At 43.6% G+C, this 12,961-nt stretch overlaps 1 protein-coding gene across 1 annotated transcript in view; it reads left to right on the top strand.

Moving 5' to 3' along the window:
- Nucleotides 1–7,879: 7,879 nt before the first annotated feature.
- TMEM123 (transmembrane protein 123) overlaps nucleotides 7,880–12,961 on the top strand; it is a 36,885-nt gene continuing 31,803 nt past the window's right edge. The window contains exon 1 of the mRNA XM_037151881.2: nucleotides 7,880–8,198. Coding sequence (XP_037007776.2) covers nucleotides 8,099–8,198 — 100 coding nt within the window. The 5' untranslated portion in view covers nucleotides 7,880–8,098. The remainder of the gene's footprint in view (nucleotides 8,199–12,961) is intronic.

Here is a 12,961-nt window from a genome sequence, read left to right as displayed (position 1 = left end):
GGGCTTGGTGATGATGAACTCCTTGAATTTGATCTTATCTGAGAAGCACTGTATTTGTCCTTCCATTCTAAATGAAAGTTTTTCTGGATAGAGTAATCTTGGGTGTAGGTCTTTGTGGTTCTTGGTTTTGCTTTTCTTTCCCTTCTTTTGCTTCTGCTTTTCTATTCCTTCTTCCTTCCAGCCAATAAATCACAGCCCTTTACATAATCTGGGCATTCATTCTTACTTCAGCTCACCCTTCTCTCCTCAGTCTCTGATTCTGCTCCATTTTCAACAATGAGTGATGACTGATGAATGGAGTTGGCATACTTAGCCCCTCTCTTGGAAGGAGACACAGGAGTTTGGACTGAGGTGAGAACAAAGGGGAGGAGGTGGGAGAACTCACAAATGTTTACAACGTATGGTCCTTTCCTTTGTTCTCATTACACAGTAAAATTCTCATATATTATTTATTCAGGGTGGGCTACATGGAAGGCCTTTGGGAAAAAATATGTGGCAAATTGTAAAGGTAAAACGATGACATCTTCTTTCAGGAAGGTGATCACTGCCTCTCCACCCTCTCCTCTTTACCTTGAGGACAGAAGAGGCCTGATACAAATGTTCTGACCTTTTGATCTTACAAAGTCATGGGCCTTCTGACCCTTGAAACTGTAAATGCTTAACTGAATTTAGTTCGGACGTCCAATTGACTCCACACTCAGTCCACATCCAAAATCCAATCACTTCTTCCATTTTTGCTACTTCAAGCGTCGTTCAAGCCACCATACCCTGGCCTCCTAACTGGACTCCCTGTTCCTGTCTATAGCTGTTAGTATAACCTTTTAAAAATATACAAATCATAACATGTCACTCTCCAACTCTTCAATGGCTTTCAATCATATTTGAATTAAAATCCAATTCCTCACCTGAAAAGCCCTGTACTTCTCTGTCCTTACTCATTAAGCCTCAGCCACACTGGCTTTCTTTCTGTTCTCCAAACGAACCAAGCTTGGTTGAAATGTACTTCCCCCCTGGTTTTTACACAGCTCCTTTTAAAGACTCAGTTTAACTGTCACCTTCTTAAAGAGGACGTCTCTGACTAGTTATGCTAAAGTAATCACTCAGTTGTTCTCCATTACATTGCTGTTTTCTCTGCAAAACAGTTGTTTGTAATTATTTTTTATGTGTATGTGTGTATTTTCAATTGCTCAAAATATTTTGGAATGAGTAAATGGTCAGCCCTACTCCTTCATTTCCTGTATGAAAGAAATAGTAAGTAGGAAACAAGACCTTAAGAATTTTATTTCAGGTTATTTTTTAACTTCCACACAACAGCTATTTTATCTTTTTCAATTTCTTGGTAGTAACTAGCAATGAAACTCTTTCTGTAGAAAGCACTTATATTCTGGGGCATCCAGGAAGAATAGCTTGGGGACTCAGAACTAACTTGTATGAAGACTTGAGGAAATAACACCAAAGGATGGAATCAGCAGTGACTTCAAACAGGAAAGGGAGGGAGGCTGAATCTGGAATCTGTGTAGCCTACAGAAAAGAAACAAAACTAGTCCAAGTAGGAGCAATAAACAACCTGGGACTTAACAATGGAAAGGCCCCTGGGGCTTCCTTGTGCCCACCCTCAAAGTCTCTGAACTCATATCCCATCTTCTTACCGTCTTCACAGCACAACATGATTCTGCCCAGAACTCATCCTGAAGACTCACCATCAACACCTCTCTCCCAACCAGATCCTTCACATTCAGACACAGCTCCTCACTCCTATTTTGAGAAATTATTCCTTAAAAACTTTATTCTACCGGAAACCCTTCTTCTCTGACCTCCTTGTTTCAAGAGAACAAATCCAATTGTGTAGGAGTTCATTGTTCTATTTTTTTAATCCTTTACCATTACTTGGTTGTTTTACTGTTTTATTTTTACTTTTGCTTTTATCTTTTTTTACTGTATTTTTTATGTAAATAAAGTTCATAACCACACGGCTGACATATAATACTGTTATAACAGTCAAACTTGTGAGCCTACAACAGAAGCTGGTGGTGGTTAACCAGGAAACAGGGTTGAAAAGACCATGCTAAAACAAAACTGCCAGCTCCAATGGGACTAAAAGATCAGGATTTTAAGTAGCAACAAATATATGCGCTCAGCTACTCAGCTACTGAGTATTCCAAGTTTTCTATACACATTAAAATGATTTCTTCCATCACCACTCTAAATTCACACGGTCAGATGTTTATGCATTTTGCAAGTTACACTGATTGAATTCTTATATGGGTGTGGGGGTTGGAACATTTCCCAATTTGAAGTTTCTTTTTGTTTTTGTCTTAATCTGAGAATCCTATGTAGCGTTGAACACAGAATAGATGCACCATAATTCTGGGCGTTAATTAAATAGATTCACTCTCTGAGGGAAGAAACAAGAAGTAAAAATAAAAAAGAAAAGGAAGAAGGTGCAAGAAAAACAGGGAATACAGGGGAAAGGAAGTAGAGGTTGGAAGAAGGATTGGGAAGAAATACAGTAAATGAACTTCATTGTGAAGACTTAATCACAGTTTATAACACACTGTCAATCTGCTAAAATGAAACTTGACAGGAAATTGGCAGAAACAGGGATGTGGCCACAGGCCAATTTATAATCTTTTGTTAAAGCTTTCCACCACCTTGCCTTATTTGCAGCTACCTCATAGACTCAACATCAGTAGGATTATGATTCATTCCTCATGCAAATATTGATTTATCAACAGACTGGCTTATACACAGCTGTGGACGTCAAGCCAGACGGGCTTTCCTTTATCAGCTCTTCCATTTTTAATGACTAAAAGTTTACTGTGGGATATAAGTTTCAGTGGGAAAACATGAAATCTCTGTATCTTCTGTATAGTTATAACATACACAGCTTTTGCCATTCCTCTCTAGAAAGCAACTCACTTTGAAAACATTCGGACTGGGGTCTGTCACTTTATGAGGCAGGTAGATCTGTGTTATTCACTGGTGTTTCTTAGCATGTCATGTTTTAATAGATTTTTGGATATTGAGTGATTGAATGAATAAATGGGTCATGGTTCCAAATTCTGGTCCATCGTCACGTAACCTCAAGTCAAAGACACAGACATATGAGAAATACAGGATGGACGAAAAAAAGAACATCATTAAGGGAGTGGAGTACCAGAGTTTTGCTCTTCTGCTTATCTTCATACAAAATTTATAGGAAATGCTTTCTATCTGATGGAAAGTGTGTTAGACCCTTGCACACAAACATGAAGACACAGCCCTGGCTTCAGTGCATACTTTTCCCTGATCAAATCTTATCATCTGTCTCCCCACTAGACTGGGAGGTCTGTCAAAACATTGTCTACCACACAGTAAACAATAAATAGTTGGTAAATCATCTAAGGAAGACCGTAGCCTCATGGAGGGGGAGAAGACATAATCAACTATATAAAGTCAGGATCCTTAGTTGTGAGCAAGAAAAGCTGACTCTCGCTGATGCAGTAGAAGAGGTGTGTTGAAGATACTGGGTAGGTATCAGAATTGTTGGACGGTGTAGGTATGACTAAAGCGGTCCAAGAGTAAAGAAAACAAAACGTAGTGTCCTGAGGACTACTTTACAGTAGCTCCCTACCATTGTCACTTCTGCATGAGCTACTCATTCTTGCAACCACAGAGAAGCTGCTGGTGCTCCTGTGCTGCCAACAAAGCCAGCCACCTCTGCTGCTATTCATTTCAGCAAAGCTGGAGGTGCCATGCAGAGCCTGCTGCCTTTGGTTGCTCATACTTGAATTTAAGTTTCACATGAATGAGCCTGATTGGCAGAGCCTTGATCACATTTTTGAGCCCAGTTGCAAGGGAGGTTGCAACATCAGTTGAGCTCTAAATAAAGCTCAGAGGATTTGAGCTCTAAATAAAGGAGAACTATTCAAAAGATGATAGGTATCCATAAATATGACAGATGTCCACTGTCCTATACAATGTGTGATAGGAGCTAAACTAGAGTTACACATTCAGATATAGACTTTTGTTCCCATAGTGTTACTGAACAAAGTGGTGTGCGGCTGCCTGCCTCCAGACACAGGCATAAAACAAAGGTTGGTGGGGGATGAAAACGTCTTTTATTAAAATGTTGCACAGTTTGGGGGAGCAGAAGTCTCCCTGACTCCAGGTTCCTCTCTTCTGCAAAACAGAGAAAAAAACCCCTTTGTTCCCCCAAAGACTGAAACCTCAAACCAAGCCCTGAAAGCTTGCTCCATTCTTACCCGCCCCACAGAGCACAGGGCTGCTATGTGCTGACTCTCCAGCCTCAGGCTCACTCCCTGGAGTCGGGTGTGTGAGTCAGGTGTGTGGGGCTGGTGCTGCCATTACCACACCACAGCTGCTTCTCACCCTGGAGGCCTGGGCCACAGCCAACTATTGCAGCTGGTCATACGTGGGTTCCATCTGTGGGTCGCGGCACCTGTGGCTGCTCCAGCCCCCAGAGCCAGAGAGTGCTCTGGCCTGCGTATCTGTGCACTGATGTCAGGGAAAGAAAAGGGCCTGGTCCAGGACCATCCATGTAGCATGGATGACACCAGTGTCCCTCAGCCATGGCCTGGGAATGCATTCTTGGGACATGGCCCAGCTAGCTTCCAACAGGGTGACTGAGAGGAAGAAGCTGCATGCTTTTCCCAACCCTCCATTTGAATTTCCCAGCCCCAATTCTGTGTGCTCTGAAATCCATTCTTTTTTTTTTCCAAGTTATACTGGCTGGTCAGCACCTCCCCCTCCTGCCATGATCAAGAAGGGAGTAGGAGGGCTTTCCCTCCATCAGTCACCCTCTCCAACCTGTGCAGTCTCCACTGCTCCTTTCCCCACCTTTGCTGGATCTCAGTCCCAGGGTAGGGAAATCTGTCCCCAGTCACCAGGCTCAGCTTCATCCCCACCACCTCCAGTGTTTCCTGCAACCCTTCCCTCATTCCGGGGCCTGCCCAGGGCATCTACTTGCATCGGTAGAACTTATACCCTTGTAGGAGAGACAAACAAGAAACATAGAAGTAAGCAAAATGATGTATGCATTGATTTCTGCTATTCTATATATGATAGGTCACTAGCTGCTACAAACACAAATAAAGCTGTGAAGGAGAGCATTCGAGACAAGCTCTTCTGGCCCTGGCTGGGTACCTCAGTCAGTTGGAGAGTGGTCCGGATACACCAAGGATGCTGATTCAGTCCTCCATCAGGGCACATACAAGAATCAACCAATTAATGAATAAATAAGTAGAATTATAAATTCATGTTCCTCTCTCTTTCAAATCAATAAATTTAAAAAAATTAAGCTTTTCTGAGATGAGCAAAGACCTAAATGTTGCAAGGGAGCTGCCAGCACAAAGGCTCTGAGATGGACACTGATTGGCAGCCCAGGACTATGTCATGTAGGCCTTCGCAGGTTATGAAGACACAGGCCCTGGCTTTGGACTCGGGAAGGTGGCAGGGCAGTGGCATGATCTGGAATCTGTACACGAATCCCACTGGCTTCTGTGTGAAGAACAGATTAGAGGGAAAGAGGGTGGATGCAGGGAGACCAAACTGATAAAGTAAGAGCAGAGGGATTAGAGCACTAAAGTCTGCCCAGATGAAGAGTGACATAAGAAGGAATCATGAGAGATGAGGGTAAACTGCCCGGGAGAAGAGGTCAGAAGGCGTCTTTAGGCAAAGGGAAAAGCAGGAGCAAAGACACAGGGCATAGAAGGCCCTGGCGTATTTGCAGAACTTTGAGTAGACTGATGAGGTTACAGAGAGGGATTCAGACATAAGATTGGAAGAGTAGGGGAGACATAGACTGTCAAGGGCTTCCGGGCTGTTATATTAACATTTCATGTCACTAAAGTAAAACAGTGGTGCAGTGATGGGGACAGAGTCTGAGACAAAACTGGGTCTAGATTTTCCCTCATAGAATTCAGATCTCTCATGGGAGTTTCTAAGAGGGCAGAAAGAACACAGTTTCTTGCCCTTTTCACCACTCCTCAGACCAGAAAAAAACACAGCCAACCCACACTTCTGTGCTATTATTATCAAAGCGGCACACCCACTTATATCTGAGGTACAGAAATCAGACCACAGTGAACATCTGAGTGCTTCTCCATCAAGGTCAATCCCAGGAGAAATTGTCAAGTAGACATCTTGTATTTCATACTTTCTCATTTCACTTCTGCAATCATCTCATATTCTACCCCAGACAGATGTACACTGAGCCTTAAAGAAAGTGTTAGATGTGGATTGGTGAAGAGAATGGAAAAGGAGGAGGGCATTTCAGAAAGAGAGAACAATGTATGCAAATGCCAGCAACGAGAAAGCACCGTTGCCCATGGGCAGCCAAACCAAGGCTGGAAAGACCGGTTTAGCCTGGATCGTGAAATGCTTGGACACCAGGATAAGTACTCAGTCATCAAAACAATTTACCCCGACATCAGGTTCCCCAATTAAGTGGTGTAACCAAAAGGTAAATGTGCAGTGCTTGCTTTTTGCCCATTTTGGATGCCAGGTTTGGCTGAATCAACAGGTGGAAGCCTATACATTTAGGAGAGATTAACCATGCTAATCTCTATGAGAGGTTCTCCATATTGATAGATTTACCTGAGATCAGAAAGTACTATCTCCCATAACATATTTTTGGGAGTTAAATGTGATGTGGCCTTTATTTCATAAGATTTGGATCAAATGCCAAAGATCTGCAACATTTAGAGCTTTGCCATTTAGAGCTTTGCAGGTGGGGAATTTGCCATGTTTTGTTTTATCTTTAGAAGGGAAGGGAAGGAGAGAAATATCAATGTATGGTTGCTTCTGGTGCATACCCTGTTGGGAAATGGCCCCTGCTGGGAACTGGTCTACAACCCAGGCATATGCCCTGATGGGGAATTGAACCGCGACCTTTTGGTTTGCAGGCCCCTGCTCAATTCACTGAGCTACACCAGCCAGGGACCCCACCCTGTTTTTAAGTGCCCTGGATTCTTCGGTCTTTCATCCTTGCTGAGGGTTGCCCCCCAAACCAGGACTGAAACCAGTCTTTCTCCTGCATCAGCCACAGGTTGCTACAGGTCGCTTCTCAGTTTTCAGGAAAAAGATATGCACTTTAGAAGCACTGCAAGTCAAGACAAATTAGTGGAACTGGTTCCAAGGGCTTAAGTGGGCTTTATCCAAAAACTATTCAAAACACGTTTTTCCATCTGAACTGGGACAGCAGACACCAAGGAGAGAAGGGACTAGGTGGGATTTGTGCAACCTCAGCCTTGGTGGCTGGCTATACTTGCCTATGAAATGTTACCAACTCTTCTGTTCCCGTCTATCCCTCCCCACTCCACTAATCTTTTTTTTGCACAGAATGTATCTTTACCCAGAGATGCAGGGAACCTGTGGAAGAGGATGAGGTACAATTAGTGATATAGGATCATGGCTTTTTTACATATGAACTTAAGCAATGAAATTTGTCTGTCATCGCCACCCCCTCCCCACCCAACTTAGGCCGCGTCAAGAAAGGAAAGCGCCAACATCCCAGGACCTCTCAGAAGGAATCCCACCCCCACCCCACCACGAGTTTCTCTCGTTCCCTGCTCTGCTGCCCTCGCCTGCAAACTTTCCCTGTCATCTGCACGCTCCCCAGTGCCCCCACCCGAAAGCTACGCATCACAGACATCCTTCCGGGCCCAGCGAAGGCTGGTGTGCTCAGCATCCGGAGAGGCAGCGGTGCTCGCTTTTATCGGAGAGAACAAAACTTGCCATTTCCGACAAGAAAGGAAACTTGCTCGAGCGTTCCCTGCTCTCACGCGCACCTCGGAGGGGGAGGCGGGGAGCTGAATCTGGGCGCCAACCCTTGCAAACCCCGCCCCCCGCATACCGGCCCCGCCCCCGCGTTTCCCCGCCGGGCACCGTCCCACCGCTCGGGCTGGGTTCGCTGCGCTAGCTCCAGGCCCTGCCGCGGCACCCTAGCGAGCCACTGCGGGGCAGGTGGCGGGAGGGCGGGCGTGCGCGCGGAAGCGGACGCGGAACAGACTCGGGTGTGTAGAGGCACCGCTCTAGCTCGCGCCACTGCCACCGTGGTTGAGGACCCACGAGGCCACTGCGTCCTGCCTTGAGAACAATGGGACTCGGCACGCGAGGTAGCTGGGCCCTGTTGTTCGTGGGGGCGCTGCTGGTGCTGGCGCTGCTGAAGGTCGCCGTAGAAGGCGGAGATTCGGCGGGTAAGTGGCTGCGGGGGGCGCCACTGCCCAGCGGGAGTTTCCAAGTTGGGAGGTGGTTGTAAGGAAAAGTTCTGCGTGTCTTACGCCGAACGCAGGGGTCCAAGCTGGAGGCGACTGGACAGGACTAGGGGAAACTAAGCCTCCGGCCGGCCTGCTCCTTGCCCCGGAGCCGCCTGCTGAGCAGACTGTCTCTGGTCCATCCCTTTGGTTTTTCTGCGAACCGAGGTTGCAAACCTGGAGGAGTGCGTATAACCTGTTGAGTTGCCCGGAGGACGGACCTTCAGCGAAGGGCTCAAGTTAGTTGTACCAGCCTTCCCCTAGTGTTACATTAGTTGTTCCAACCTTTCCCTTTATCTAGTGCTTTCTTTTGTACTAAAGAGTAGGTGGGCTGGAAACATGTCTACCAGTTCGTTGGGGAACTTTTCAGGAGTCTCCGTGGCGTTTTATCGGCTAATTGTGTAGTATCGAACAAATGATTTATAGTCTCATGGCCCCACACCTTTCAAGTCAAGACTCTGGGGCTAATGTGGCGGGGTGGGAGCTTTTGGGAAGCGCACCCTGCTCTCCCGGGCGCTGGTGAGGCTTATGCCCGGGTGGGAAGGGCGCCTCCTGCCCCTCGTGTGCCATAAACCAGCCGAGGCGCGCATCAGTGCATCAGCTGTGCAGCCTTAATATACTTGCTTGAGTATAGTCAGGACCTCGGTGACGTCGTCAGTGAGGGCAGAACTTTTCTTGCGGAAAGGGGCTTTTCCTTTAGGCCTTTTCTCTTTGGGGACTTTAAAATGTTCTATTTGGAAAAGGCTAGAAAACTGGTATTTGCTGTTTAAATTACATTTTATTTGCGCACTATTATAGAAGTTAGGGTAATGGTCAGTAAACCAAAATAAGTTACTTGAAGGGAGTCAGGTTTTCATGGATTTAAATTCTATTCACCTACTGTATGTTTAGCCTAACATTAGTTTTTATCTAGATAGAGAGGACAGCTTGCAAAACCAGACAGTTCAGGCACACACCTGCTTTTGCTAGAATAATCTGAGTGAGACAGTAACAACTTTTGTTTGTTTTGCCAATTTTTTTGTTTGCTTTGCCGATTTTTTTGTTTGCTTTGTTGAATTGTGCATGTGACAAACTGGCTTTGCAGATCTAATTTTGAGATCATTTAAGAAAAGGATCAGTAAGTCATGTTCATCATATTTTCAATATTATGAGATGTTTTATTGTAAAAGTGAACAATCTAGGATGAAACAGTATATCTTGGTGCTAATTTTATACCAATAATTTTGTATTTGTTACTTTGTTGCAGTGATCTTTTTTGTTTCTCTAATGAATTGCTGATTAAAGAAACTGAGGGTCCTTACTCTTTTTCTTTTGCCTTCACAACACATTTTTTTGCCCTGTTTTAACATTTGCTGCTTGTTGTGTTTATTACTCAAAGTCTCACAAGAGGTTAGTGCTATTTGGAAAACTCGGAATGAGTGCTGAACCATATGAAAGCCCTTTTCATGAACTAATATAACCAACATAAACTGGAATCCATTTTTTACAGACAGTAATGTTACCTTGAAACTAAAGAAAGGCTCTGTAGAGGATATCTCAAAAAAGAAATAAATGTTCTAGTCTTCATGTACAGTGTGTAATTTGATAGAGTCATTATGAAATACAGTGATAGAGCTAATTTGTACTACGCATTTTTTTATGTACTTCACACTATGCTAATTGGGGTCCATACCACATCCATGGAATCCTCACAGTATTATCCCCATTTTATAGATAAAACTGAGACTTAGAAGTTACCTAACTTATTCTGTGTTGTTTGTTTTACATGTTTGTCGTCAGAGACTGGAATCCAAACTCTCATTTAACCATTTTGCCACATTAGGTGATACTGGCTTACCAAGGTGATACTGCTTAAATCCACAATACAGCCATGCCCAGAATATTGTGGGAGAGGATAGAAAACATTGCTGAAATTCTTCTTTTAAAACGTCCTGCAGCCCTGGCTGGTGTAGCTCAGTGGATTGAGTGTGGGCCTGTGAACCAAAGGATCAAGGTTTGATTCTCAGTCAGGGCACATGCCTGGGTGGCAGGCCAGTTCCCAGCAGGGCACACAGGAGAGGCAACCATATATTGATATTTCTCTCCCTCTCTCCTTCCCTTCCCCTGTAAAGATAAATAAATAAAATCTTTTAAAAAAATTTTTAAATGTCCTTCATAGTCTTTTGTGCAGTTTCATAAATATCTTTAGTTTATGGGGGAGAGGATGAACACATTAGCAAACAGGATAGATTGTAGTAGTGCAATGAGAAACATTAAGGGAAGAAAGAAGAGAGAGGCTGTTACCAAGACTCTTGGTGGCAAGTGACAGAAACATACCCTGAGCAACCTTAGGGGAAAGAAGGGATTTTATTGAGTCTTCAATGGAAAAGTCCAAGGACTTTAATGGAAAAGTACAAGGAGTTCAAATAGATTGTCAGGAGGAGATGGCCATTTCCACCTCTTTTGATTACATGTATCAGTGCTCAGGCAAGCCATAGTTGAACTGTCCTCACACTGGTGGTGGGTGAGTGGGGGTATGGGGAAAACATGACATTTCAAATAACAGGGACTTTCTAAAGTGAGTCGCAGGCTTCAAAAGCCACCATAATGTGTACCAAATTAGGAAATGAAATAAATCCGTAGTGAGTATGTGCCACTTCATGAATTTAACTTTTTGGGTTTTTTTTTTTTCCATTCAGTTCATCATTCAATTGAATACTTGGTCTTTCTGTCAGGTAAAGCTTCAGACTTCTTGTACTGAGGGTTGTCTCTTAGGTACAAAAACAGTGCCTGCTCACAGCAAATACCTCATGTGTGTTTATTGAAAAAAGGAGAAAATTAGGAAAGCTAGAGAGATTCTGTATTGTTTCTCAAGCAAAAAATAAAAAATGGGTTGCCAGGAAATCATCCCTCATAAGAGTGACAATAGCTTGGAGACAAATACAGGAGACTCTTGTAGTCGGCCAGACCAAAGATGATGGATGGCATGCAGTGGTGGAGATTGAGTGGATGAATTCTAGATCTGTTCAGGAGTTGGAACTAAAGTCACTTGCTAATGGATTGGATGTTGGAGTGAGGAGGAGGGAGGCATCCAAGGATGACATTTTGGTTTGGGGGTTGAACAACTGGTAATGCACCCATTGGGGAGACTAGGGAAGAACAGGTTTATAGTGGAAAATCAACAGTTCCATTTCAGCATTCACATACACAGGCTTTGGAATTAAACAGCCTGGTCCAAATCCAGACTCTGCCACTCACTAGCTGGGTGGCCTTCTCTGGGCCTCAGTTCCTGTCACTGCAAAACAATATTCCTGTCTCAGAACTGTTGGGAGCGTTAAATGAGCTCATTCAAGTTACATGCTCCCTGAGGAGGCTTGGCATGTTCTAAGCTTTTCATAACATTGGTATTGGTTTGATACCTACTGCTATATACATCTGTATAGTCTACTGACCTTGATCTTTTTCGAGTTGAATCTTCACACCAGATTTTTTTTGTGGATTAGTTCCATGGAGAGGAAGAAATTTGCACACGCAGTAAAGATCCCTCAAACTTGTTATTGCTTACCTCGTTTGTACTCTTAGATGTTTTCTTTGAGGAAAGCTACCTTGGTGAAAAGAATACAGTAATGCCCTTGCTCTCTTCCTATGTGTTATATATATTTAATTTTCCATTACACAAAGATACAAGATGAATAAACCAACAAGTTGCTTACTTGGGACACAGAATCCTCCTAAACCTTTTCCAAATCTTTAAGGTGCTAATTAAAAATTGAGTTATACCAAGAAGGCTTCCAGTTAAAAGTGAATTTGTCTCCTCTACATTGTATGAAGTTACAATGTTGGTAACTTCATACAATGTAGAGAATGTTGGTGGTACAAGACCTAGGGACACCCAGGAATAGAAGGGGCTGCTCCCATGGTGCCCACTCCACTCAGGACAGCAGGGGTGCAGTCGCAGAAATCAGTTTCTCTCTTACCACTGTGTCATCATGTGGATGAACTTTGGCAAAGCCATTACACAATTAGCCAGTCGCTGGTACATAGTAAGTACTATGTAATTGTTACATAAGCCATATGTTTTCTTCATGAAAAACCAATAATACAGTTCCACATTTACTGACAGTATGTTTCATTGCAACAGTGGCAAAAGTAGACATTAGAATTTCTTGTGGAATAACCTACCCTCCTCACACCACCACCACAATATATTACCATTGTTCTCAGTTAGATATCAAGAGCCCATTAATCACACGCTATTTATTTTTATAGGATCTCCAGGATGGAAATTTTCCATTCTTCTCAAAAGTTCCACTACTAAGTCAACAGATGAGTTTAGAAAGGTTCAGGAAATGGATTTTCATCTATCTAGAATACACAAAGAACTATCAGCCAGGAAAGTATATGCATGAAGTCTGGTATACTGACCTGTTTCAACCCCCATTTATTCATGAATCCCTACAGCCTGCCCCAAGGGCTGCCCTTAGTGGGCATCAATAAATGATAGTCCACCAGATGAGTAGTCTTTCTCAGTCTAGCAAAGATGTGAATAAATTCTGAAACTAAACGCATATTAGAATTTCATACTGTGTGGGTTTATTGATTTTGGAGAGAAAGAGACAGGCCGATAGACAACCTTGGCATATCAGGATGGTGCTCTGACCAACCGAGCTACCCAGTCAGGGCCATACTGTGTTTTGAAGAACATTTTTAGTTGTGAAGTTTTTGTA

Source organism: Artibeus jamaicensis, unplaced genomic scaffold (assembly GCF_021234435.1).
Source record: "Artibeus jamaicensis isolate MK-2021 breed Jamaican fruit bat unplaced genomic scaffold, CSHL_Jam_final contig_585, whole genome shotgun sequence".
Classification (NCBI taxonomy): Eukaryota; Metazoa; Chordata; class Mammalia; order Chiroptera; family Phyllostomidae; genus Artibeus; species Artibeus jamaicensis.
The sequence above is the reverse complement of the archived record's forward strand: the minus strand, read 5'-3'. Positions and strand labels throughout refer to the sequence as shown.